The 26,153-nt window shown below is 38.8% G+C and overlaps 1 protein-coding gene across 1 annotated transcript in view; it reads right to left on the bottom strand.

Annotated features, from left to right (window-relative positions):
• Positions 1-221: 221 nt before the first annotated feature.
• Positions 222-26,153, bottom strand: part of GPR158 (G protein-coupled receptor 158) — a 345,958-nt gene continuing 320,026 nt past the window's right edge. Inside the window, exons 8-11 of the mRNA XM_004605493.3 lie at positions 16,628-16,766; positions 10,311-10,416; positions 6,045-6,191; positions 222-4,640 (exon numbers count right to left, since the gene is read on the bottom strand). Coding sequence (XP_004605550.2) covers positions 3,174-4,640; positions 6,045-6,191; positions 10,311-10,416; positions 16,628-16,766 — 1,859 coding nt within the window. The 3' untranslated portion in view covers positions 222-3,173. The remainder of the gene's footprint in view (positions 4,641-6,044; positions 6,192-10,310; positions 10,417-16,627; positions 16,767-26,153) is intronic.

Below are 26,153 nucleotides of genomic sequence, written 5' to 3' on the forward strand. Positions count from 1 at the left end.
TAAGTCAAACTTCTCCAATCAGGAAGAAGTCGTATGTTGCAAGCCAAATTACCTATTTTTGCTGCTATGTCTTTACTTCAGTTGGCTAATGAACACACTGCTATACACAGACAATATGAAGATGTATGGGCATAATATAGCAAAGCCAAAGATACACGAGATTCCTTCCAAAGTTGGTTAAATAAAATAAATTTGATTTTTGAAATCACCACAAATTACTTTCATATAAATATGCTTTATTGCAGAGAAGTTATAATTATGTACATGCTGCAACACATCACAACATAAATTTACCAAATATTTCATGGTGGGATGCTGTAGGTTTTGGATAATAGTTTCAGAAGAACCACAGATTTAAGTTAAGAGACTTACAGCTTTATAGACTCTACAACTCTCAGTTGCTAAATGCTAGAAGTCAAAAGGCAGTGTTTTTTTTTTCAGTCCTACCTGTCATCACTTGCATGCAGAAACCTAGGAAGCAAATACAAGAGAACTGTCGATTTTCAAATCCATATTGCCACCAAAGTTTACAATGGGTTGAGTTATAATTCATGTCGTGAAGCATTTACTTCTTGCATAAAATACACATTTCTATTAAGATTGGTATAAATCTACCTATTTATAAACCCTGACTTAAAAACAAGGACAGGATGCAGCCTGCACATGCATTGAGAAGGACAACCTAGCAAATGTTTGTGGCCATAACAGTGTTTATTCTTACAATCAGTCTGGGAAAATAACCTCACACACTGTAGATTTAAACTTCTCTGAGTGATAGTTGATGGCAATGAAACCTTAGGAAAGACCCTAGGCACTCTCACTGATTTATGCTGGTGGAGAAAAATATATGACTCATAGAATATCACTAAGGTATAATTTGGCAAATTTTCTTTAAGCCATATCTCTTGCAGGAGCATCCAGAAGTGCAATAAAAATTCATTCATGCTTGTCTGCTTATTTCTCAAACCGTGAATAAAGTGATAACAGATCTTGGACATAAATAAAGCAAGTGTAAGTGGGTCTGGAAAATCCAAACCAAATTCACAGATAGAGTTTAAAGTGTCATTCCAACATTACTAAGTGGACAGGCCTCATTTGGAAAGGAAGGGAAGAAGGAATCGAAAGGTAACACAAAAAAATAGAATTTCTATATCTCTTGAAACCAACCACCCACCTGAGTAATGCACTATGCAGCAAACCAGTAAGGAAGAGTTATGCACAACTTTGCAAAAATAGTCAAGTGTTCATTTACTCCTGAATAAAAATCATTAAGAAATGTTTAATGATCACTAAGGAGAATTATTAGTTTTGTCCTTCCCCTGAGAATGGGTTCTCTAAGAACAGCCCTTTAGCTACCTTCTAATTCTCTTTATCTCATCTTTCATCCTCATAGCATGTTCTTGCTGTTGCTCATAAAATAAAAATCAGCTACTTAGGCCAGAAAGATCCTAGCCAAATAAACCATTCATGCTTCAGTTTTAGTGTGAGAGAAAGAGAATTCTGGGTTCTATTTTTACTTTAAAGTCATTTAGCTTTCAACAAAATGAGGCTGGGCTTTGGACAGAATCTCTTCGCAGGCTCCATCAGTAGTGCTAAATCAGCAGCTTAGGATGCTTATGCCAAGAGATCAATATGGAATGTGATAAGTTTTATAAAACGTGATTTGGGGGCCATTTTGCCTTGTAAATAAACTGGAGGTTTAAAAGTTTGAGCTAGGTGGCTCACAAAGGCAATTTGCAGGACTTGTAAATTTCCCATAGCTTGGAAGAATGAAGAGCCCAATCCACCTTTAGGCTATGAATAAATCATGTTATAAATCTCTTTGGGATTTGAGCTCAGTTATATTCTACTCCTAGTTGAAGCAATGAGTAAGACCTTATGAGAATAAGTAGTTTAAGGTAATTTAAAATATTATATATTCAGTAAGTGTAATAAAAATATATCCATACAACAATCTTGATGCTACCATAATTCTTCTGTTTAAAAAAATAATCCCTTGAAAGTGCTCTCTGGAGCTCCCTTTCTGACTTTGTTTTGAAAGGCAAATTCCCTGGCTCTTAAGTACTGGTGTAATTATCACATCGTTCCTAGAGTCTTCCCTCTCCAATGATAATAATAATGCACAATATATTTTTCTGACTCTTAACTTCATCCTAGGAAATGCTGTTAAGGATAAAATACTGAAAAAAGTTCAAAGGGACAATTATTTGGAATGAAGGTGCTGTCTATCTCTGACTTTGAACAAACAATGTATGTTTCCCTTAACTTATTAAGACATATGACTAAGAAGGACCACGTGATTTCCAATATTAGTAAAGCTTAGGAGTCCTAACAAGAAGTTCAAAACAAGTAACTCAACTTGTATAAAAACCCTGATTAAGACAGTATAACAAACCATGATGGGAAATAAGAGTCAAATCCAAATGCACAATATATAAACCACAGGCAAAACTAAAAGGGTTTTATCATATCAGTTATGGCTTCCCAAGCCAGAGAAAGCTTACTGTACTTCAAGAATCAACTAAAGTTGATATACAGCAGGTATTCTGTAAGTTGCAATAACAATTGGGTAGTTTCAGATTGCATAAATGTACTGTGTCACATAATATCAAAGTTATCTGCAAAACTTATACAATCTGGAATGCTTGTATATGAGACACAATAATGTATTGAAACATACATTTATAAGAAAATGAGAGCAATCATTAATATAAAAGGTATTTTTGGGATGCAGTAAGTTAGCAGTGCTATCAAGGTTAAATAGGTAAAATAGGTTCTTTTCAGTCAGCTACTTAAAATTTCAGTCATATACAGCTAGACCTGCTTCTTTGTACAATTTCTCTCTTCTTTGACTGGATTTGCCTTGTTTAGGATCTTTAAAGTCCCATGGCTAAATACTGATGGGGCAGACATTAGGGGTTATTCCTCCTAATCATGCTACAAAGCCAATTTCCCAAGTGTTACCCAGGGAAAGACTTCTTGGCCAGTTGAACTTCTCCAGGATTCTGCTACTCTGCCCTCCCAGTCAACTGGCCATGCCGCTCATCTTTTCTTCCACTGACAAATACATCTTGGGAATTTCCAATCCTGATAGCTTGTGTCTTATGTCCAATTCGGGGTTTCCTCCTTCTTTGCTCTCTGGAGATGCTACACTCTAGAAGTACCCAGACCTTTTATTTCTGTGGCCCTGCTATTTTATTTGCACTTAAAGTGGAAGAGGCAGGTAAAGCTACACTTGTTTCAGCATTTGGTTGATCTGGGGTTGCAAATTCCCAAGGGCACACCTCAGCTCGCGATATTAAACGCTGAAAGTTATTACTTGGTTTATTGGAGCCATGCACATTGTCTTCTGAGGAAGGCGTTTTTTTCTCCTTGTCTCCTATCTGGTTGAGATTTTCGTTCTCTAGTTTTGATGCTACAACTTTGGGGGATAGTTCTTCATATTGCCCAGCGCACACCTTGGCTGCAAAATGCTGATTGCCCTTTTCCTCCTTGGTTCTCCCAGGGGGAACCTGAGTCTTAGAACTCAAGTGCTTCTCATCTTCCATCAGGGACTGACCTTGGCTCTCCCAAGGGCACAACTCGGCTTTGTCTATGCCCTTTTGATTCGTTTGCTGACACCCTTGAGCTGCCTTAGACTTGTGAGATTTCTCCTTCAAGGAGAAAGTGGGGTTTTTCTCTGTTTCAGAAGCGGCGATAGAGACGTGTTTCTGAACTTTTGATTCTGAAGGCACGGGACCAGCGGTCAGATCATAAAGCTCCCAAGGGCACACCTCGCCTATGTCAAAGCTGTCCTTCACCTGGACGGTGCGGGGGCTTAGGTCGGAATTGGCAGTGGCGGGCGTGCCCCTTTGCTGTTTCATAATCCCAGATTTCTGAGGTTTCCTGGGCTCCTCCAGCGGGCTGGAGTTGGGGACTGCAGAATCCTTAGTCTCTGGGAGATCGCTACTGGAGTATTTTCGGCTGGACTCTTTATCTTTTGGCAGAGCTTTCTGGGATTTGGCGCGTTCGTCCCCGCCCGACGCCTGGGTCTTCCCGGCCAGTCCCAGGGTCTTCTCCTTGGCACTTGCGATGGCGCTGAGCGACTTCTGCAGCACGGAGGTGCGTGGGTGCCCGGGCTTCTTCTCCGAGCTGAGATTGTGCGCGCTGGCCGACTTGCACACCAGGGGCACCGACTCCGCGGACTCGCCGTCGCTGTTCTCCTTGAGCTTTTGGGTGAGCTTTCGACCCGACGGGGACTCGGCCGCTGAGTTTTCGGTGCCCTCCTCCTGGCTCTCTGCGGGCGGAGTGTGCGGCTCATCCGCTTGCTCCCTCACGTGGTCGTAGGTGCTGTGGGACTTCTTCAGGGAGAAGACGCGGTTTTTCAGGGACTCCTCCTTGGGCTTCCCCGTGTTCCCTGAAGACTCGGGAGGGTTCTTCCTGGCGAGGGCAGTGCTCTTGGCGCAGCTGTGCTCTGCGCCCTCCTTGTCCTCTTTGGAGCACTGTCTGCTGACAGTCTCAGGGATCTCGGTGATGCGCCGCATGATGGAGCGGCCTAAGCCCTTCTTGGAGCACCGTTTTTTCTGGAGGTGGGGGTTATTCGTGATCATCTTCTTCCTTTTGTATATTTCCAACTGGGCATAGAGTTTCTTTAGCTCATCCTGCCAGAACAAGAATAAAAAACGTAAACTTGGGTAGGGTGTTTGCCTTGCACGCAGCCCACCCGATTTCGATTTCCAACATCCCATATGGTCCCCTGAACACCACCAGGGGTGATTCCTGAGTGCAGAGCCAGGAGTAACCCCTGTACATCGCTGGGTGTGACCCCAAAACAGCAAAAAAAAAAAAAAACCCAACAAACAAAACCCTTAGACTTAAAAGGTGGGCCATTCAGGATCACGCCGTGCCCTTGAAATCAGTCTGTTTTGTTTTCGTTCTGGGAGAGCAGTTTTTTTCATTTCGGGGCTTACTTCTAGCTCTGAGCTCAGGGATCGCTTCTGTCAGGCTCCAGGGATCATATGGGGTGCCAGGGATTACACATGGGCCAGCCACGTGCAAGGCAAGCCTCCTACCCACTGTCCTATTTCTCTGCCCCCAAATCAATATGTCTGAGCTCGTTAGGGAAGTTATTCTACAGCTCTTGCAGACATGTGCATCTCCTCCTCATTCTCACAGCTTGATTACTCTGTGCTTCATCTCACATAGCATGTGAATGCTGGAAACAGCGCTTGCTTCCAGAGGCATGCACTCTGCACTGGTGAGCGGTGTGGGCCAGACTGAACTAACCATGGGGCATAACAAACAGCATGTGTATACTTCCTCTGAAAAATCTGGGAAGCATCATGGAGCTCTTGAGGACATGACGTCTCATGTGAGATCAGGTTTAGGGAGGGGACCTTGTCTCACCAACAATGAGAAGCATCTTTTTCCTCCAAATGCTATACTCCCAAGTGTCATATGAAATAATCCAGGCTCTCTGCTCATGGTTCTATCCCATCCCTTCCAGTGACAGAATGTCATAAACTTTATTATGGAGATTGTATAATGCGTTTACCGCTATTGACTAACAGAAATCAGTGGTGACTGTTAGGGCTTTCGAGAGCTGAAAGAGCCCACAGTACAAGATCATGGAATTTAGAACTGAGCTTAACTCTGCATTAGATTCTTCAGCTCATGCACAAACACTGGCTTTCATCTCTTTCTCGACTATTCATATGCATACATGTGAGTGGGCTGGAGCGATAGCACAGCAGTAGGGCGTTCGCCTTTCACGAGGAGGACCCACGTTTGATTCCTCCGGCCCTCTCGGAGAGCCCGGCAAGCTACGAAGAGTATCTCGCCCGCACGGCAGAGCCTGACAAGTTACCCGTGGTGTATTCGATATGCCAAAAACAGTAACAACAAGTCTCACAATGAGAGACGTTACTGGTACCTGCTCGAACAAATTGATGAGCAACAGGGTGACAGAGACAGTGACACATGAGCACCCAGAGATCACCCCACCCATGCTTAACCTGTCTAAATGATCCGAACCTGAAGCAGTAAAGAAGAAACATTGGCATTACCCGTATGTCCTCTGGATCCAAGCTGTGTTCACTCCAGGCTGAATTGATACTGCTGTTCAGGTAGGATCCAGACCGGCCCATGTCTAGCTCATCTTCATACGCTTCAGTGGCAATATCATCGCGTGGGTTATTGCTTGAATGTGAAAACTGCAATAGATAGTAATATGAGCTGGAGACACGGTAAGTCAGAGCAATCATTTAAAAATACTCTATTGTTAAAATCATTGCTTCGGCTTTGATAAAATCATTCAATGAACTCCTTCCAAAAGGAGTGCTGCTATATTTGTGTTCAGCTTTCCAACTTATATGCAAAAGCTCTAAGTAAGATAATATTAGCTCTTGGTTCCTCCTCATTTTAATTCTTATCTTTGCTGTAGGCTTTCAGTGTTAACTTACACTACTCTTATCCTGTGATGTATTTGCATTGTGAAAAAAAAAGTAGAATAATAATAATTTTAAAAAAGTTTCTTGAGTAGTAATTTACAACCACAAGCAGCCAGATGGGCATACATTTTGAACAGTGGGATCTATCTTATGTTTCTTTTACTTCATATAGGGGAAGCTACAATTTATATAAAGGCACAATCACCCCTGATCATAGGAGCATGATTTTATGTCTACTACATGTAGCTTCAAAAAGTAACTTCCAAAATGCAGGAGGCAGGTAATCTGAATTCCAGTCACAGTAGATCATGGACCTGGCTGGCCCAAAGTGCCGGCCTAGAGAGCTCTGTGATAGATGCTCAGATGAATCTAAGTTCCAGATTCAAAGATCTGTAAAATCAGGGAATTTGCTCTCTAGCTCATCGTTCTCAAGTTCGTTCTTCTTCATCACATTTTGATTGTTTTCACATGGGATGTTGAGAAATTTCAGTTTCAAGTACTCTTGCTATCTCTATTTTTCTTTAAGTAGGGAATTGAGGAAGAGTAAATTAGAGAAGCAAGGGGGAGCAGAGAATATGCAAATAATCCAGCTACATGTCGTACAGCACATAAAACCAGTGACTATTCCATGAAAACTGAAAGAACAGCTTAAAGCACTTGTCATCAGATATTCTTTTAGAAAACTGATAGTCATTTGGTACCTGCTATCAAGTAACCAGTTAGGCAGGTGAACGAAAATATGAAATAACATGGGAAATGGCAATTCTTCATTTAAATAGTAATTAATTTCTTTGAACTTGGGCTTGTTGAGAAACTGTAAAAACTGGTAAAGACTTCCTTCACTCTTGTAAGGATATTTGTGGAGTCCACATGTACCATCAACAAAAGGTCACAAAGATGAAGAATTTGAGTCTCTGTCTTCTAAAATCTCTAATACTATAGTTAAATATCTGGGAACTAATTATAATAAGTGTTTTTCTTTTTTTCCTTAAAAAAAATGTCTAGGCCAGATCCAGCAGTGCTCAGGGCTTACTCCTGGCTCTGTCCTCAGGGGTCACTTCTAGAGGTGCTTCAGGGACCACACGTGGTTTCTGGGGATTGAACCCAGGCCGGCTACATGCTAGGCAAGTGACCTAACCAATTGTACTGTCTCTTAGTCCCCAAACCTGTTTTTTCTTGAACAAAATCTCAAAGATAATCATGAATTGAAGAAAGCTATTTGCCAAATATTTTTGATCTCCAGCTTTATCATTTTTCTTACTGCTTCCCTCCAAATACTTTTGAAAATATTTACCTTATTGATCTTTATTGTTTTCCCCTTTGTTTTTCTAGAATATTAGTTATGAGGGCACAGATTTTTATGAGTTCATATTCTCAGGTAAAGAAGAGTGTTTATCAGAGTCTTTCAATATTAAAAAGTATCTTTTCATTAAGATCGGATTCCCACTAAGTGTCTCCATTTAAATTGTACAATTCAACATCTTTTAGTATATGCTCAATCTTGTGTAACCAGCAGAACAAGTTTCAGACTATTTTTGCCATACCTTTAAGAAAACCTGAGCCCTAAAGCAATTCCTTTCATTTTCCCTTTTCCCCAGCTGGTGGCAACCACGCTAATCTACTTCCTGTCTCTAGCAAGTTACCTTTCTGCATAGTTCACATAAATGGAATCATGCAGTGTGTGGCTTTAATGTCTGGCTTCTGTCACTTGGATGATGACTTCTAGGGTTTGTAGAGGTTGGATCATATATCACTACTTTGTAATTACACATTGTAATCCAGAGAATTATAAATTTTTTTTTGCTTTTTTGGGGGGTCACACCTGGCGATGCACAGGGGTTACTCCTGGCTTTGCACTCACGAATTATTCCTGGCGGTTCTCAGGGGACTATATGGGATGCTGGGAATCAAACCCTGGTCGGCTGTGTGCAAGGCAAATGCCCTACCCGTTGTGCTATTATTGCTGGAGCTATTATTGTTCCAGCCCCAGAAATATAATAATCTTAAGTCTAGTACTCTTTGTTTAAAAACATTACTTACACTTAAGAAAGAAAGATGTTGGCGGTTATATTTTTTTGAGTAATCCTAAAGTTTGTCATCATTGATGAATGATACTCCAGTGTGCCATATTTTATTTATTTTAATTTTTTGCTTTTTGGGTCACACCTGGTGATGCACAGGGGTTACTCCTGGCTCTGCACTCAGGAATTACTCCTGGCGGTGCTCAGGGGATCATATGAGATGCTGGGAATTGAACCTGGGTCGGCCACGTGCAAGGCAAATGTCCTACTTGTTTGATATCAGCCCCTGTGCCACATTTTAAATGATATATTTAACAGCTGAGAGACAGTTGAGTCATTTCACTTCTTGGCTATTATGAATAATGTTGCTATGAACATTCATGTACAAATTTTTCTATGAACATATGTTTTTACTTCTCTTTGGAGCTCAGTAACATTTTATTGAGCGAATAAATATAGAATATATATATCTATCTAATAAGGATGTTATCATATCTGCAAAGCTTATAGAAAAGTAAAGATAAACTGCCGTAACAGACTAATCCATGAAAATTGTGACTATTTGGTGTAATTTCTTCCTTCAACTAAGAAAGAAATTAAGAATTTTATTTTAAAGCACACAAGGCTCAACCTTTAACAACATATTAGTAATCTCTTATACAAGGGTAGCTCCAGGGTTAAATACAACAATCTTTACACCTTTTTCTCTAAGGAATTTTTTGGGATCATTTTTAATGGATTATTCATAACAAGCAATACATAATAAATTCTTTAGCTTCTGCTTTGGGGGCAGGGTTTGGAGATCAGGGTGGAAACATTCGAAATATGGTGGTGGGAAGGTGTAATGGTGGTGGAATTGGTGTTGAATATTAAATGTAATAAATTACTGTGAACAACTTTATAAAAATAAAATCAATGAAAAAAAGAATTCTATTTTGTTTACAATTGGTTGGTGTTTTTCATTCAGGCTAAATTTTAATGTTTTAGTTAATTGTAAGATAAAGCAAGCCTATTATGAAAGACAAGAAATGAGAATTCTGTGTCAGCTGTGGTGATGTTATATCATGAGACCCCTGATAAAGGCAGAAAATGTTTAAACAGTTTCTGTTTTCTATTTGTAAAGGAGAAAAATAATGACAGTGCTGGAATTGAGATAGTTTTTCTCCTAATTCACCTATCATTTTATTTCATTCCAGGCAGTTTTGCTGCTATCATGTCACAGAGGAGAAAATTCAAATGCAGAGCAATTGAAAGCCTTGGCTGATGGTGCACTACTCAGCAAGTCTGTGGTGGAGTGCATGTGCAGAATCCTTGACTCCTGAATCTAAGTCAAGTGCTCCTGAATTGAGTACTTCCACACCTACTCCTGTGGCTAGGTCACATCAGCACTTATTATTATCAAACACAATTGTTCTATGAAAAATATTATAAACATTTATGTTTCCATTGAAAGAGTCTATTTTAAAGATGTAAATATTTACACACGGCGTTTTTCTGATAATGAACCCAAACAAAAGGCTTTTGAGAATGAAATAATGCTCTTAAGGTGGTCTGGAAATTATAGCTATCAAGAATACCTCTTGGACCCCTAAAAGCTTTAACGTAAGGGTATATCAAAATATTTAGAAAAGAACTGAAGCAGATGATGGATTTTGTATAAGTGATGACATCTTAAAATTATGTGAGATGCTTATTAATACATCCCACAGAAATCTAGTTTCCTGAGGAGGGACCTTTAAAAAGAGTTTAGCATGTCAAGCAAATGTCTACACTGTTCTTTGAAGTGATAAACAACTCCCTTCAAATGAGTTTAAATGAATTGTCTTGCAAGACGAAAAGAGTCATATTAGATGAGGAATACCTTTGGAATTAAAAGCAATCCAACAGTGACTGTCACAGTCAAATGAGTATGTGCAAAATACAGCATCAACATCCAATCAGACTGAAGTCTTGAGGCAAGAACAAATCTGCAAGGAGAATTCACTGGGTTAGCAATCCAACAAGATTTCTACTTGAAGTAACAGACTACTTGGATTCTTTATTTGTTGATTTCATATATATATATATATATATATACACACACACACACATATATGAAAACAAAGAAAATGGTATTGTTGTATGTGACATTTTTATTATGAAAGAATGTGAATAAGTAACCTTTATTAGACACCTAAGATACAGTTCTGATTATAACTTTTACTAGTTATAATTTTAAGTTATTAATGATAAGAAAGAGAACACATCAATACATGTATGTGCTAAATACATGAAAATGCTAAACGGTTCATCAAGCTATTGTTCTATATGTAAGTTGAATTTAGAAAGCAAAACAAGTGAATGCAAGTGAATTCAAAGAGGAGTGGGCTACAAATTCACATTTTCAGGCAAATTTGAGTTAGAAGACACATTCATAATCCATGTTTAGATTATAAGAAATGTAGGTTATAATACACATTGTACTCCAGAGAAAAATAATAATTCTTAGCTCTAATACTCTTCATTTAAAAACATTACTTACAATTTAGAAAAAAAAAGTTGGTAACTATCTACTTTTTTTTTTTCTTTTTAGGTCACACCCGGCAATGCTCAGGGGTCACTCCTGGTTCTGCACTCAGGAATTACATTACTCCTGGTGGTGCTCGGGGGACCATATGGGATGCTGGGAATCGAACCTGGGTCTGCCACGTGCAAGGCAAACGCCCTACCCGCTGTGCTGTCGCTCCAGCCCATTTTCTACTTTTTTGAGCAATCCCAAAAGTTTATGTTGTCAAAAATCTAATAGTCAAGATGAATATACTCATGGTAGACAAAGCATATCTCGCATTTGATGGTTTTGTTTTTGCTTTTTGGAGGTACCCAGCAGTGCTCAGAGGCTACTTTCTGGCTTGGTTCTCAGGGATTGCTACCAGCAGTGCTCAGAGAACTATTTGGTACCAGTGATCTGCTCAAAGCTAGGTTCCAGCAAAGATGTGCTCTTGCCCTCTGAACTACAAATCTCCCTGCCTGAAAAACACATCATCTAAAAGAAAAATGTTAGCTGCTATGCAGCATCAAATTGTTTTAAAAACAGTTGAACATGTTATATTTTAAAATCTTATTGAGAAATTTATAGCATATTTTCAAATATGCTCTAGGAAACTTGCAATAAAAGAGCTTCATGATTCCATAAGTACATATACAAATTAAACTCATGGTTTGAGCATCACCTTTATGGAGATACCAGGTGCTGCTCTGTGAGGGTTATTCTGCAGTTTTATCTTTCTTTTAAAATATTCCCATCTATTGTTTGTTTATGGAAAGTAAAATGACATTTTTGTTGCTTTTGAAAGAGAATTAGCATTTTGTTTCAATAGGTCACACCGTCAAATTAAAAAAGTTAACATCCTAAGGAAATGCTTATTAGAAAGCATTACAAAGCATCTGATTTGTGTAACAGAAAAATATTTTTTATCAATATTAGACTGTATCCATGAAAAGTTTACTGACTAAATTAATTCTACTAATATTTAGAATACAATTCCCATCAAGTAGATTTCTTTTCTTCTTTTCCTTCATTCTGTCTGCCTCTTCTCCTCCCCACCAAACTATCAAGCTACCATGAAAGTTAAACAGCTACCCAGAATGGAGAGATGTTTTTCACCATGCCTAGAGATACAAACAAAATAGACTAACAACATATGGAGAAGTGTGAATGCTCATGGCAGTTTAGATCTACATGATAGCTGAAAAAGATATCTCGATTGTCATCTTCTCTAACACCTTTGTGAGAAAGTAATTAGAGCTACCTGCCTTAAACATGACTGAATATTCATATCATTAATGGATGGAATATATTTGGCACATTCTATGCTAGACCAGGGGAGATATTTCTTTTAAAAACACTGAAACAGGATCATCATATTCAATAACAAGTAGCAGTCTCCAAGGCATAAACTTGAAGTATAGAAGCAATATAAAATGTTCCCTGAGACAATAATACAATCCCAGTCAGCAGGGGCCATTTCCAATACTGGAGCATACAGTTACATCAACGGAGATGGATTTAGAATCCAAAAGCATCTTAATGTTCTGGGAATTCCTATTTCAAATGACAACACGAGGGAATTTTAAACTACCCTAACAATATCTGAAGGAAGGATGGTGGCATGTATTTTAAATCAAAACAACGAATCATCAAAAATAATGTGAAGCATACTGACATCAATTATTCTTAAATATCAGCTTTTAATTGTTTCTGGGCTTTACAGACTAAATTCATGACTAGAAATATCTGAGAGAAATTGGGTTTTTCAGATTTTTAAAAGTATGTTTCAACTTTTAAATATAGGTTTAGAAGTCAGGAACCTAGGGATATTCGAAACTGAAGTTAAGAATAAAAGCAAACTGGTTTTAAAAGTCTTGCACTTTCCCAAAGGTTTGCTTTATGCTTAGGACTAAAAATAAGTAAAGGATTAGAACAGACTGGACAAAATGACAAAATGCCTTCCATGTTATTTATCACTCTAGAATTATTCTTTACATTTTATTTTTGTCCAATCTGACACATCACATATACATATGTGTTTTATAATTTGTATTTAAGTTGACAAGAAAGGATACATTCCATTGACAGAGAATATTCTTTCTGATGTTGGAATCCTTATTTAATATTTTATTGAGAAAAATATTACTAAGATGATGTCAAGTGATTTATGTTGTTATACAATAACTTTATTTTTAAATTTTATTAACATTAGATCCATAGAACATATTAATTTGGTCTATGTATAAATAAAAACTTTGACATGATTGAGTTATTACTATCTTTTACTCTCTACTTACCATTTTTACTTAATTTTTAGAGCTATCATTATTTAATTTTGGTTTTGAGGATACCAGTAGTGCTATGGGTACCATATGCCAGGGATCAAACAGGGCTTAACCACATATCATCCTAGTACTGTCTACTTATCCTTTTAAAATTAGTGCTCTGCAGATTTACTCTGTTAAGCTATAACACCATACTAGGTCATAAAAAATTAAATTTCCAAGAGACATGGCTGGTTAACCCTGATTCTTTGAAGCTAGTAAACCATAATCTAATCAAGTCTGGGAATTGTGACTTAAACAGTAGGGCTTCCCATCCAGGTTTGAAATGTTGCTATTATCAGACACTGAGAGCCGGGGTGGATTTTGTGGTCAATTTGGTGTGGAAGATTCTGGTTGGATAATACAAGGAGGTGTCCTCACAACTAGACTTCTTGATAAAGTTAACTTGTACTATGGCATTTTTAAAAGAGAGCCGTCATATGCAATGTGTCATAAATATGTCCATTTATATGAAACAATTAAAAATGATATTCCTAAGATCTCATAGGTCTTACTTTTCTTAGGGGTAGTTGGGAGTTTCCTTTTAAATTTATCATTTTATTTTTTCCATAATGATCTCCTATTGCCTTACTATTAATACATTTTTAAAAGTTCATATAAGGGTTGCAGTGTACACTTTGCACACAGCAGTCCAGGTAAGAAACCACCTCTGCTCACTGCCACAGAGTCCCCAAGCACTGAGCTGGTGTGTCCCTGAGCACCACTGGGCATGGTCCCATCCCAAAACAGGACAAAAGTAAACAAAAATTCTTGAAAAAAAATTTGCCCCACCAACTTCTGAGAGGAGTTGGGCAGACTAAGAATTTTAAATGCTAAAAAACAAAAACAAAACAAACACCCCCACCCAAACCCATATCCAGCAATAAAGTAGAACAGAAAAAAAATTAGCAATGTCCAGGGTTTACTCCGGGCACCCAGGAATTACTCCTAGCGGTGCTCAGAAGACCGTATGGGGTGCTGGGGACCGAACCTGGGTCTACTGTGTGCAAAGCAAAAGCCCTACCCATTGTGCTATCACTCCGGCCCTATAAACAGAGAAAATTTTAAGGTATTAAGATTCTAAATCAATTTAGATAACTGCTTAGAAGTTCCCTAAGATTTCATTTATTAGGCAATTAATTACATGCAAAGAAATCTAGCAGTTAATTATAGGGCAGCAGTCACCTTTTAACGACACAAGACATTTCTTTGTACTAAAAATGTTAAACCCTTCTGTGATAAACTTTCTCACATATGTTGACAAGTTGTATCGTTAATATAATATTTAACTTAAGCTAGCTTTTAGGAAAAGCTGCTTGTTAGATCTTAAACCCTTAAACAAGTGTGATAGTTAATACTATATTTAACTTATAAGCAGTTTAGTAAGGCTGCTTGTTAGATCTTGATTTACACATGTTTGGTTCCCTAGCAACTGACAACAAAGCAGTTTTTCTTGTGAGATGGTTCAGGCACCCTCATAGTCTTCGGGGGCTCATAGCATTTTGCATTGTGTACCCCCACCCAGATCCTTGTACTCTGAGTAGAGCTGGGAAAGCATTCTCTTCCATATTTATAATCTCCCATTTCCCTTTCTCACCTCTTATCTCTTTATCCATTCTCTTACTCTTTTCTACCTTGAGAGAGGTCAAAACAAAACTAAGGACAAATCTCTTGGTCCTGAATTCATGATGAAGTTTTCAGGGATATCAGACTACAAAAGCCTCCTTTTTCTACTTAAAAATTGAAATAGCATACATTATATACCTAACTTCAAATTGTTCTCTGGCATTATCCTACAAGTATTATTTTTTGATTACAGACTCAAATAAAAGATCATAAATATCTTGCAAAACATCCACAGATCCACAACTTCACACCCCAATCCCCACTATTCTTTTTTTTTTTACTTTTTGGGTCACACCCGGCGATGCACAGGGGTTACTCCTGGCTCTGCACTCAGGAATTACCCCTGGCGGTGCTCAGGGGACCATATGGGATGCTGGGAATCGAACTCGGGTCGGCCGCGTGCAAGGCAAATGCCCTACCCGCTGTGCTATCGCTCCAGCCCCCCCCACTATTCTTAAAATGCATCTTTTCACTGTAGGCAGACAAGTATTCTAAAGTTCTAATTACGTTATTGTGCCCTAGCTTTTCGTGTATGTCAAGGAGTTTGATGACATCTTTTTATTGCTTTTCAAATTATAGGATCTCTTCTTAGTTTTCTTTTTTTTTTTTCTCTTCTTAGTTTTCATTGAGCTTTGAATTTCATTTTAAATATGTCAGGCAAAAATTCTCAGAATATAATTCATACAGATTTAAAAAAAATTAACATAAGCAACTTTCCTTCTCTTGGCTAGAGAGAGATGTCGATGTTAAAAGTCAAATGTCAGAACCAAGTAGATAATGCTATAGGTAAGGTGCGCGCCTTGCATGCAGCCAACCCAGCTTTTATCCCCAGCAGCCTCTATGGTCCCCTGAGCACCGCCAGAAGTGATTCCTGACCATAGAGTCAAGAGAAAACCCTGAGCATCAATAGGTGTGGCCCCCAAACAAACAAATAACAAAAATCAAAGGTCCTGGGGCTGGGAAAATGGCTCAAGTGGTACACCTTCCAATTTGTGTAAGGTCCTGAATCTGATGCCTTGAGCTTGATCTCTAGCATTGTAGGGTCTCCACCCATTTTGGGGTACAGCACTGGTGGCCCCTGATCATGACATTGCTGAGCTCAAGTCCTGATCTATAAGGTTTGCATAGTCAGCCCAAGTGGTCCTAGGACCTCAAGCACCATTGGGTATTTCTCCTATTAAAAGCACAAATGAACCACGCTGAACATTTTTACTACATAAAATCACTGCTAAAATGTGAAACTGACAAGATCCCTTTTCACATAAAAATTCAGTTATCATCTTGGATGGCTTTTGATTTTAAATTCATAATTCACACATATAACCAGCACATTAATCCTGAATGTAAACATGAACAATTGATCTCTAGCTACTTTATAAAATATGCATGATTTGCTTTATATCCTCAGAACAAATGTGTACACATCATACTACACATAATAAACAATATACAAAACAAATAACAGAGTAATTTTCAAAATAAATGAAGGCTATAATTCTTTAGAATGAAATAAAGGCAGCAGAATTTTTTTTTTAAAGATCATTCACCTGCCATTTTTTGTGTGACAAAGTAGTCAATCTATAAAACACTATAATTCCTAAAGCTTACCATTTATGTATCTTAACAAGTTTTGCTATCTAAATTAAATTGCAACACATCAGGGAAAAAAACAGTCATTTACTACTTCTATAGAGCACTTGCCTAATTGTATGGAATATAGCAGAGATAATGAGCTCATTGTGAACTGCAACAGCCATGTAGCGTGGCTCATGAAATGCTGATGGGACTGTCCGCACTGCATAGCAGAGATAAACTCCCCACAAGAGGAATAAAAATTCAGCTGTGAGAAGAACAACAAAAAAGACAATAAACAATTTGCCATTAGTTTCACAGGTAAAGAAAAATGAAAATTTCAGTTCTTTAGCATTTTCTCTCTATTATTAGAAATATAAACTTAATAAGAAATAGGAGTACAAACAAATATCAAACAGGAATAGATGCACTATATTTAAATTTTGTTGAGTGTACAAAAGGTTTTTCAAAGGTATATTTTGGCTTTCTGTTTTGAATTATTATAATATTTTTTTCTTTTTGGGTCACACCTGGTGATGCAACGGGGTTACACCTGGCTCATGCACTCAAGAATTACTCCTGGCGGTGCTCTGGGGGTCCATATGGGATTCCAGAAATCGAACCCGGGTCAGCCGCGTACAAGGCAAATGTCCTACCCGCCGTGCTATCGCTCAAGCCCCTTTGTATTATTATTTTAAAAACATTTATTATTTAGGGGGAATTTCAGGTTTTAGTTGTTTCTAGTGCCTGACTTTCCCATAAAATTATTGCAAAGTAATGTCTACATTCCCAACCTAAGCCTCAGATGGTCACACTGAATCTGGATACGAATAAAAACATCTCAGGACAAAAGGCTTATGATTAGTTTGTATATAATTTGTAGGAATATAACTTCTTATTTCATTGAATTGCTACAATAAAGAAGGATATCCACTACAGAAGCGGTTTTTAAAAACAGTTGCTAAAAGAGGAATATTTTCATTTCATTCATTTTTAAAAAATGAAACAAGATGACTTTTATGGAACAAAACTTACTCAGAAAAATGAGAGGGGAGTAAAAAGAGAGAAAGTACATGTTCAAGAGAGAACATGAACTTCTCCAGAGAATGCAAAGAAAGATACATCGAGACAAGCAAGCTGGATACGGGTCCAAGGGAGAACCCGGGCTCAAAAGAGCAAAGCAAAAGAGGAATAGGTGAACTATTATTTCTCCACACATGGTGGATATACCCCTTGTGGGTAGAGTACTAAAGACTCAGTAAGAGACACAATCAACTGGCTTGATGTTCAAGCCCAGAAGTAAGCACAGGGGAGCAGTGATGGAAAAAGATGGTCATCAGCACTATCCACAGTAGCCCGATATGTGATCTACCAAAACTCCTGTCACAGGTGACCAGATGAAGAAGTTGTGGATATATCACCAACAGAAAATTCTGAACTGTTAAAAAGTTTAAATAATGCCTTTGGGACAAAATGGATGGAATTTTCTGGTGGTGGTGCTGGTGGGAACACAACTGACTCTGTGCTCAGGAAACCATGTGGAGCTGGAGAGCAAACAAGGGTAGCCACATGCCAGGCAAGTGCCTTAACCTCTGTTCTATGCCTTTAGACCCAACATGGTTGGAATGTGAGGTGATTAAAAAAAGTAAGTCATGAAGTAAAAGTTACTAGATAATTTCATTCACATGTGTGATATACATATTGCTACAGGGGAAACAGGAAAGAGAATGGTGGAAGAATGGGCAGACGGGTTTCTTTGATATGAATTTCAGTAGATAGCACTAGAGCTGCAGTGACAGGTGTGATGAGTCACACAAGTGTAAAGCAGTACTCCTGAAATTTTACAGTATTATAAACCAGTATATCAGTAAAAATTGATTTTCAGAAATAAAATAAAATTAAAAAGGCCTTAGAATCAGACTAAATCTGGTCAAATCCTTGTTCAATTCCTAAGTAACAGGGTATAATCTGAGGAAAGTCTGGCTATTCTCTTTATCTGGAAAATAGGGATAATAAAGCATGTTTTATTAAATCTAATGAAATTAGATGGACATAAAGTAATAGTACAAACATCGATTTGTTCGAACGGGCACCAGTAACGTCTCTCATTGTGAGACTTATTGTTACTGTTTTTGGCATATCCAATACGCACGGGTAGCTTTCCAGGCTCTGCCACGCGGGCTGGATACTCTCGGTAGCTTGCTGGGCTCTCTGAGAGGGGCGGAGGAATCCAACTTGGGTCAGCCGCATGAAAGGCGAACACCCAACCGCTGTGCTATCGCTCCAGCCCATAGCTGGAGCCTGGCAAGCTACCCATGTGTATTGGATATGCCAAAAACAGTAACAATAAGTCTCTCAATGAGAGACTGTACTGGTGCCCACTCTAACAAATCGACGAGCAACGGGATGACAGTGACAGTGATAAAGTAATAGACATTAATTTCTCTTATAGCAAATATTATATAAATAATAAACATGTTAAATAAAACATCTGATATTTTTTTTCAAACTGAATACTTCTATTTTAACTAATTCTGATGAAAAATTATTACAACTGAATTTATCTTAGTGACATGACCTCATTGGAAAATGCTATCTAATTAATAAGATAATAAGAAGACTAATTTGGAGAAAACATTTCATCAAATGCATTACTCAGAGGTAACCTATTTGTATACTGAGACACTGATTTCCATTTCCATCTGCCAAAGTGTTTCACCTGCCAAAGTTTCAGCATATTTTTTTATCAACATTTAAACACTAGGTAGCGCCCCAATTATTGAAAATCCCTCAAGTAAACACATCTGTCATGAGATACTCTAAAACTCTGATGTGGCCAGATGCCAATGGAAAAAATAAACCTCGCTTGAAGCTCTCCAAAAGATTTATTGGAGCCCCCAATTATTCAGTATTTTAGCCACTGTAAATTTTGCTTCCAGGAAAAGCAAATTAGGAAGTGCTGAGAACCAGCCATGTAACTTTCTTCCCTAACTCGTTTCTTCCCTAACACATTTCTGTGTATTGTGATTCCTCCATTGGGTTTGAAATCCCAGTGCTGCCTTTCAGTTCTACTGTGAAAGATTTTCCAGATACATTATTCGTCTCATGGCCCACCAATTATAACCCTTGCCTAAGCCTATCTTTTCATTCCTTGTTATATTTTTTTTTCACCAACTAGTCCATTTGAACCTAGCTCCATTCCTCCTAACAGTGACAGGTTCATTTTTCTGAAGTTCCCTTTAGATCACATAGGGATTCATCCAATTTTTTGTCATTGATTTGGATCAAGTAATGGTCATCTTACTCAGAAGATTTACACTGGCCATATTTCTCTGGAAATAAGGAAAGTACCTTCAAAGGAAGACTATTAGTGGGATCTTTCCAGAGCAGTCATGTCCTAATATTTAAGATTTTTATATCCCCAGGTTCTATGTTAGCTACTCCCATGGCTAAGTCTTTTTCTCTTGTGTTTATATATTTCTTAGACCCCTAGGGAGGAATTATATGCATCTTCCAGGAATCTCCATTATTTCACTAATAATCATATTAATTCATCCGAACGTGTGGAAAGGGGTCTTGAGCACGGCTGTGGCTGGGTTCCGGAGGTCTTCGGCTGTGGGGGCTCTGCTCTGGGTGGACAGAGAAACTCAACCCACCTCCTCCGAGGGGCCCCAGTGAAGACAGCCAGGTGCTTGGGCAAGAGACTCTCTTCTGTGTTGCTCTCTTCTGGGAGCTTGGTTCTATAGTCTCTGGGTGTTGGCCGTTGATGGAATTACATGGCACGGGGCGGGGGGCGGGGCAGTTTCTGGGTGTGACTGCCAAGCTACTGGAAAATGGAGGATCTGACAGAAGAGGCCCAGTCCTGATCTGGGCAGGCTTTGAGATCTCAGCCCCGGGTCCCACACACCTGGGTTCCTCTGCTGGTTCCTTCACGCGTGAGGCTCGTCTGAACATGTGGAGGGGGCCTTGAGAATGGCTGTGACTGGGTTTCAGAGGTCTTTGGCTGTGAGGGCTCTGCTCAGGGTGGGGAAGAAAACTCAACCCACCCACTCTGAGGGGCCCCTGTGAAGACAGCCAGGTGCAGGGGCAAGAGTTTCACACATGAAGGAACCAGCAGAGGAACTCAGGTGTATGGGACCTGGTGCTTAGATCTCCAAGCCTGCTCAGATCGGGACTGGGCCTCTTCTGCCCAGATCCCCCATTTTCCAGTAGCTAGGCAATCACACCCAGAAACTGCCCCTGGCACAATGTAATCCCATTAACTACCAACATCCAGAAATCATAAAACCAAGCTCCCAGAAGCGACATCTTGTAGCCTAGTTCTCCCTCTTGGAGAACCTGGCAAGCTACCGAGAATTTCCTGCCCACATAGGAGAGCCTGGCAAACTCCCCGTGGCATATTCACTTGCCAAAACCAGTAACAATGATGGGTTTTATTCCCCTGACCCTGATAGAGCCTCCAATGCGACACTGTTGGGAAGGACGAGTAAAGAGAGGCTTCTAAAATCTCAGGGCTAGGATGAATGGAGACATTACTGAGACCGCTCGAGAAAATTGACGATCAATGAGATGATGATGATGATGATGGTTCATCTTAGCTTTCTTACTGCCCTATGACTTCCTGTTCTATATCTAACATCATTTCCCAATATTCTCCAACATGTCCTTTGAGTTTATTTGGGAATTCTCTCTGTCTTCTGAACATACCGAAGAACCCTCTTGTTTCTGAGTTTTTTGCTTATGTAATTGCTGACCCAAGAAATCTCTTCTTGCCACATTTGAAATTCTGATCAAAACCAGAATTTCTTTTTTTTTGTTTTTTGCTTTTTGGGTCACACCCGGTGATGCTCAGGGGTTACTCCTGGCTCTGCACTCAGGAATTACCCCTCTCGATGCTCAGGGGACCATATGGGATGCTGGGAATCGAACTCAGGTCAGTTGCGTGCAAGGCAAACACCCTACCTGCCGTGCTATTGCTCCAGCCCCAAAACCAGAATTTCAATGCCCAATTCAGGTTCCATCATCAACGCACATCAGCGGGAAGTGATTCCAACTTACTTTGAATTTTCCTTCTAGTTTTTATCTAGATGTACATACACAATGAAAAGACTAATGCCTCACATTATGCCTCTGGGAGAAAATTGTTCATGGGACCTTGTTAGTCACTACCCTCAAAGAGTTATATCCTTTGGAGCCAGATATAAATCTTTCAGTTATTTATTCTCTCTTTGCCCACAATGTAACAACACTATGAGCAGAATAGATATGGTCAGTTCTCTTCTGAATTGAATAAAAATACATGATATTAATTACAAAGTTTTAATTTTTTCCTAGGCCTACTCCTGGCTGCTCTGCACACAGGGATTATTTCTATCAGAGCTTCAGGACCATATGAAGGGCAGGGGATAGACCAGGACCAGCTATGTGCTAGGTAAGTGCCTAGACCCCTGTATTATCTCTCTGGTCTACTGTCAGTTACATTTCAAAATCAGATACAGACAAACATTTCATTATCTTTTCACTCTAATATTACAGGGTCCAGATGTGATTTTAGAAAGCCCTTGCTGGTGACCACTATTTTATTTAACAGACCACAAGTTCATGGTATTATGAAGTGCTTGTCACTTTATGGTGAATGCAAAAATAGTAATAAATGATACTAGTGCAATATGCTGCAATAGGATTCACATGTAGCCAAAATTAAAAATACTCTTTCATCACTTGTTACGGTATTTTTGTATCATGTGGTGTTAAACATTCAAAGAAAGGAAAGTAGTTATCAGGTTGACTATAATACTACAATGGAGAATTATGTATTAAAAAGATAAAGTAAGATCTCTCATAATAGCTAAGTGGAACATTAAAATCATTTCATTAGCTATATCAAACAATTTGCCATAGCTGAAAAACAATTTATTATTCAAAGTACCAATTAAACTAAATGTGATATTAAAAAAGTTGTGCTTGGGAAAAAAATTCAGTTTCATATAATTAACTTCAGACTAACACTGCAATTAGTAAAGAAAATATGCAGATGTTACCAAATTTTGCAGTGTTAATATGTGGGAGTTGAAATATGTGTTGTGCTTTAGGAAATAATTTCTGGTGTTAAATGATTTTGATGGGAGGCATGAGCCTAGTTAAAAAGGGAATTGCACTTATATCCACTTCTATCATGAGATCCAACAGAGTATTAGGAAAACTGGAATATTTTAGCTTTAAATCGATAAGGATAAAAACCAGTTTAAAAGTTAATTACCATAGGCTTTTTAGAGGTAATATGTCATAATGAAAGTCATTTTCTAGTTATTTTTCGAAGAGATTGGGCCAATCAAAAAAGTGAGAACTCACATGGCCTCTTGTCACTGAAGAAGCCTGGGCTGTGTGATCTTAGACCACCCACAAAGGCCCAGAGAAGCGTGACTTCAAGGGGTCAGTTTCCCTCAAGCTGTGGTCCCTTGCTTTGGCATGTTGCAAAGACATTTTCCTATTAATAACATTTCCCCCTTCTGGGCAGCTTTCAAACTATTTTAACATGTCATAAATAGATAAGTGAAAAAAAATTCAGGTTTTATTTCCCAGTGTTTCTTTTACAGTTCTCTTCTTTCCACCTCTAAATCCCATCCACTTTGAAAACTCATCAAAGTAAACATGGTTCGCTTTTATGCTGATAATATAGTGGGCAGCACAGACATTTTCATTAAATATTAAATCAAATGGCTTCAAGTAACACTCAAATCCCAGCATTGTAGGGCTCAACTAATCATGCAGAGAGGCTCATTTGCAATTAATTGGGTTAAAATTAGGAAAGTGGTAAAGATGAAACCATGAAAATAATATTTGAATAAGAAAGTGCCAACCTACTATATTGGACTACATAGTCTGGTGTGGGTGAGATACTTTTGAGTATGTTTGTAGCCACATAAGAGGTGGCTTAGGTGGTTTCCTAAGCCACATAAGCCTTCTGCTTGCTGAGAAGCAGCTTTATTCAGTCTGGGTTATGGAAGAGTGGGGAAGGAGGATGTTGGTATCTTTCAAACTCAGAAATGTATGGGCTAGGACCATTATGATAATGATGGTTGGAAGGGATCGCTGTGGATGGGAGATGTGTGCTGAAAGTGGGTAAAGGACCAAACATGATAACCTCTCAGTATCTGTATTGCAAACCATAATGCCCCAAAGTATAGAGAGTCAAGAGGGGGGGAGAGACAAGTGAGACAGACACACAGAGAGAGACAGAGAGAGAGAGAGGGAAAGAAGAGAGAGACAGCGAGACAGAGACAGAGAGACACAAAGAGAGAGACAGAGAGAAATAAGTAAAGCACCTGCCATGGAGGCAGGCTTAGGGGATGGGAAGTGGGGGGAGGGTGCAGGAGGGATAATGGGGAGATTGATGGTGGTAAATGTACACTGGTGAAGGGAGGGATGGGTGTTGGAACATTGTATGACTGAAACCTGATCATGAAAGCTTTGTAATTGTATCTCATGGTGATTCACAACAGAAAAAAATAAATTAAAGAAAAGAAATGTCTGGTTTATTCCCCTCTCAGCTCTCTGAGTAGCAAGCCACAGAGAAGGGCCTGGGCTACAGGAGGAGACCTACTGATCCACTTGATGAGCACTACTGACCCCAGCTGTCCTCACTGTGTCAACAGCAAAATAGGACCTAGAACCCAGATTTCTTTGGTCCCTTTCCCATGTTTCCTAACTCCTAACAGGCCGCAACAAACATTTTTATCCTACTGAAGAAATACTTTCCCAAGCAAACAAGTGTTTGTATTGTAGACAACTACTATGCCAGTTAAGGTTGTTAAAGGAGCTATACTTGGAAATACTTTTTGTCCCTTCTAACTTGGTTATTTTTTGTAACTAGTATCTGTTGATTGTGACTAGTTGATTGTAACTAGTATCTGTGTTAAAAGCATTTGGCACATTATCTACAATTGGGAAGATTTTATTGTAGACTCCTATAAAAAAGACCACAGGAAAAAAATCTGAATGCCGACATTTCAAGTTTGAGTCAAAAATGGTGTGTTGTAGGTAAGATTAAAGAATAATATTAATTACATAAATGATATCGTTCATTTAGTGACTTGATTATCACATTTCGCTGCACAGTTGTAGTAGATTTCAGGACTTTCCCTGCCAAAGTGGGGTACAACCCTTATGGGAAGCTCTGGAAAAGCTGTGCTGGTATCTGAAAACAGGGTGCTATGACTACTTGGTGTTGGGACTAGGTGATGAAACATGCTATCGATTCTACCCAGTTGGAGCATTCTCAGGCTAGAACTGCTGTGAATAGTCATCTACTTGCCTACTGGGTTTTCTTGCTTGCTTCCTTTCTAATCCTCTAGAATCTGGATTGAGCTTTTCAACTCTCCTCAGCACTAAAGCATAAAATTAAACATCTATTTCTCTCCACACTTCCAACAATCTAAATTGGACATGAGGTGACAGGAATTAAGCAAAACCCAGATATTTTGGATTACTCAAGACAGTGAGTGTAGGCAGAGCTCAGGAAGAAAGAACAGGATCGGACGTCTCAGAGCACAGGGTCCGTGCCAGGTCAGCAGAAGTCCTTCCAGGAATGTTCCTTTTATTTCTCCCTCTCTCTTATTAGCCTGTGTGCTGTTTAGGGCAGGAGTTAGAACTAGGGTTATTTATTGCCATTCACAAGATGTAATGAAAGTTCCAATCCTTTTTGAAAGGCACTGAAGCTGTGCTTGGACTCTTCAGAAGATCACATTTTAGAATGACTGGAGAGGAAATTATACCTCTGTAGAAATTAAAAAAAAATTTTTTTTCAGGTGTGTTCTGTATCGATGTTATAGGCAAAGAGGAATGATGACTTATAGTATGTCTGCATCTATTCTTTTGTGCCACTATCTGTTTTGGAAGTTAAAGTAATGTTAATGTCTTTGTTAAATTTATAGCATATAAAACCTTCGGAGATAATTTTTGAATATAGGCTTAACTCAGGACATTGTCTGACCACTAAAAGCGATTTATGTGGCAACGACAATTATGCTACTGTTGTGAGGAATAAAGAATCTCTTTATTACTTAAATTGCCTCAAGTTTTAACAGGGAAGGTAAAATTTCTTTAATTGCTTTGACTATGGGAAGAGGTCTCAGTGAGCTGAAATGGGGAAAACCACAAACCTTTCTGCTCCTCTTACTGTAACATCCGAGGAAATAAAGAGAAGGCTTTTTTCTTTATGCTTATTGTAGCAATCAGAACTGGCGGACTAGGATATTACATTGAAATGTACATTCTAAATGGATGAGCAGCTTCTTATGTAAAGTACTAGAGTCCTTTGAATTCAGGGGGAAAAATAATAGATGTATCTGTATAAGCAACAAAAAGAGCATTTTCTTCTAAATGTGTTTTCCCTGCTTATAATAGCAGGCTTCTATAAGGGGGCTCCTTAAAATATATTGTGGTTTACTAGAGATGTCTTAATTACCTTTATTTCATGTTTCTCAAGTGCTATCCTAAAATAATATCCATTCATATCAGAATTTTAAATTTATTTTGGTTTTTGAAGCACACTCAGCAGTGCTCAGGGATCACGCTTGGCGGGCCCTGGGAACCATGTGGGGTGCCAGGGATCGAACCCAGGTTGGCCATGTGCAAAGCAAATACTCACTGTGCT

The sequence above is a fragment of the Sorex araneus genome, chromosome 9 (assembly GCF_027595985.1).
Source record: "Sorex araneus isolate mSorAra2 chromosome 9, mSorAra2.pri, whole genome shotgun sequence".
Taxonomy (NCBI): Eukaryota; Metazoa; Chordata; class Mammalia; order Eulipotyphla; family Soricidae; genus Sorex; species Sorex araneus.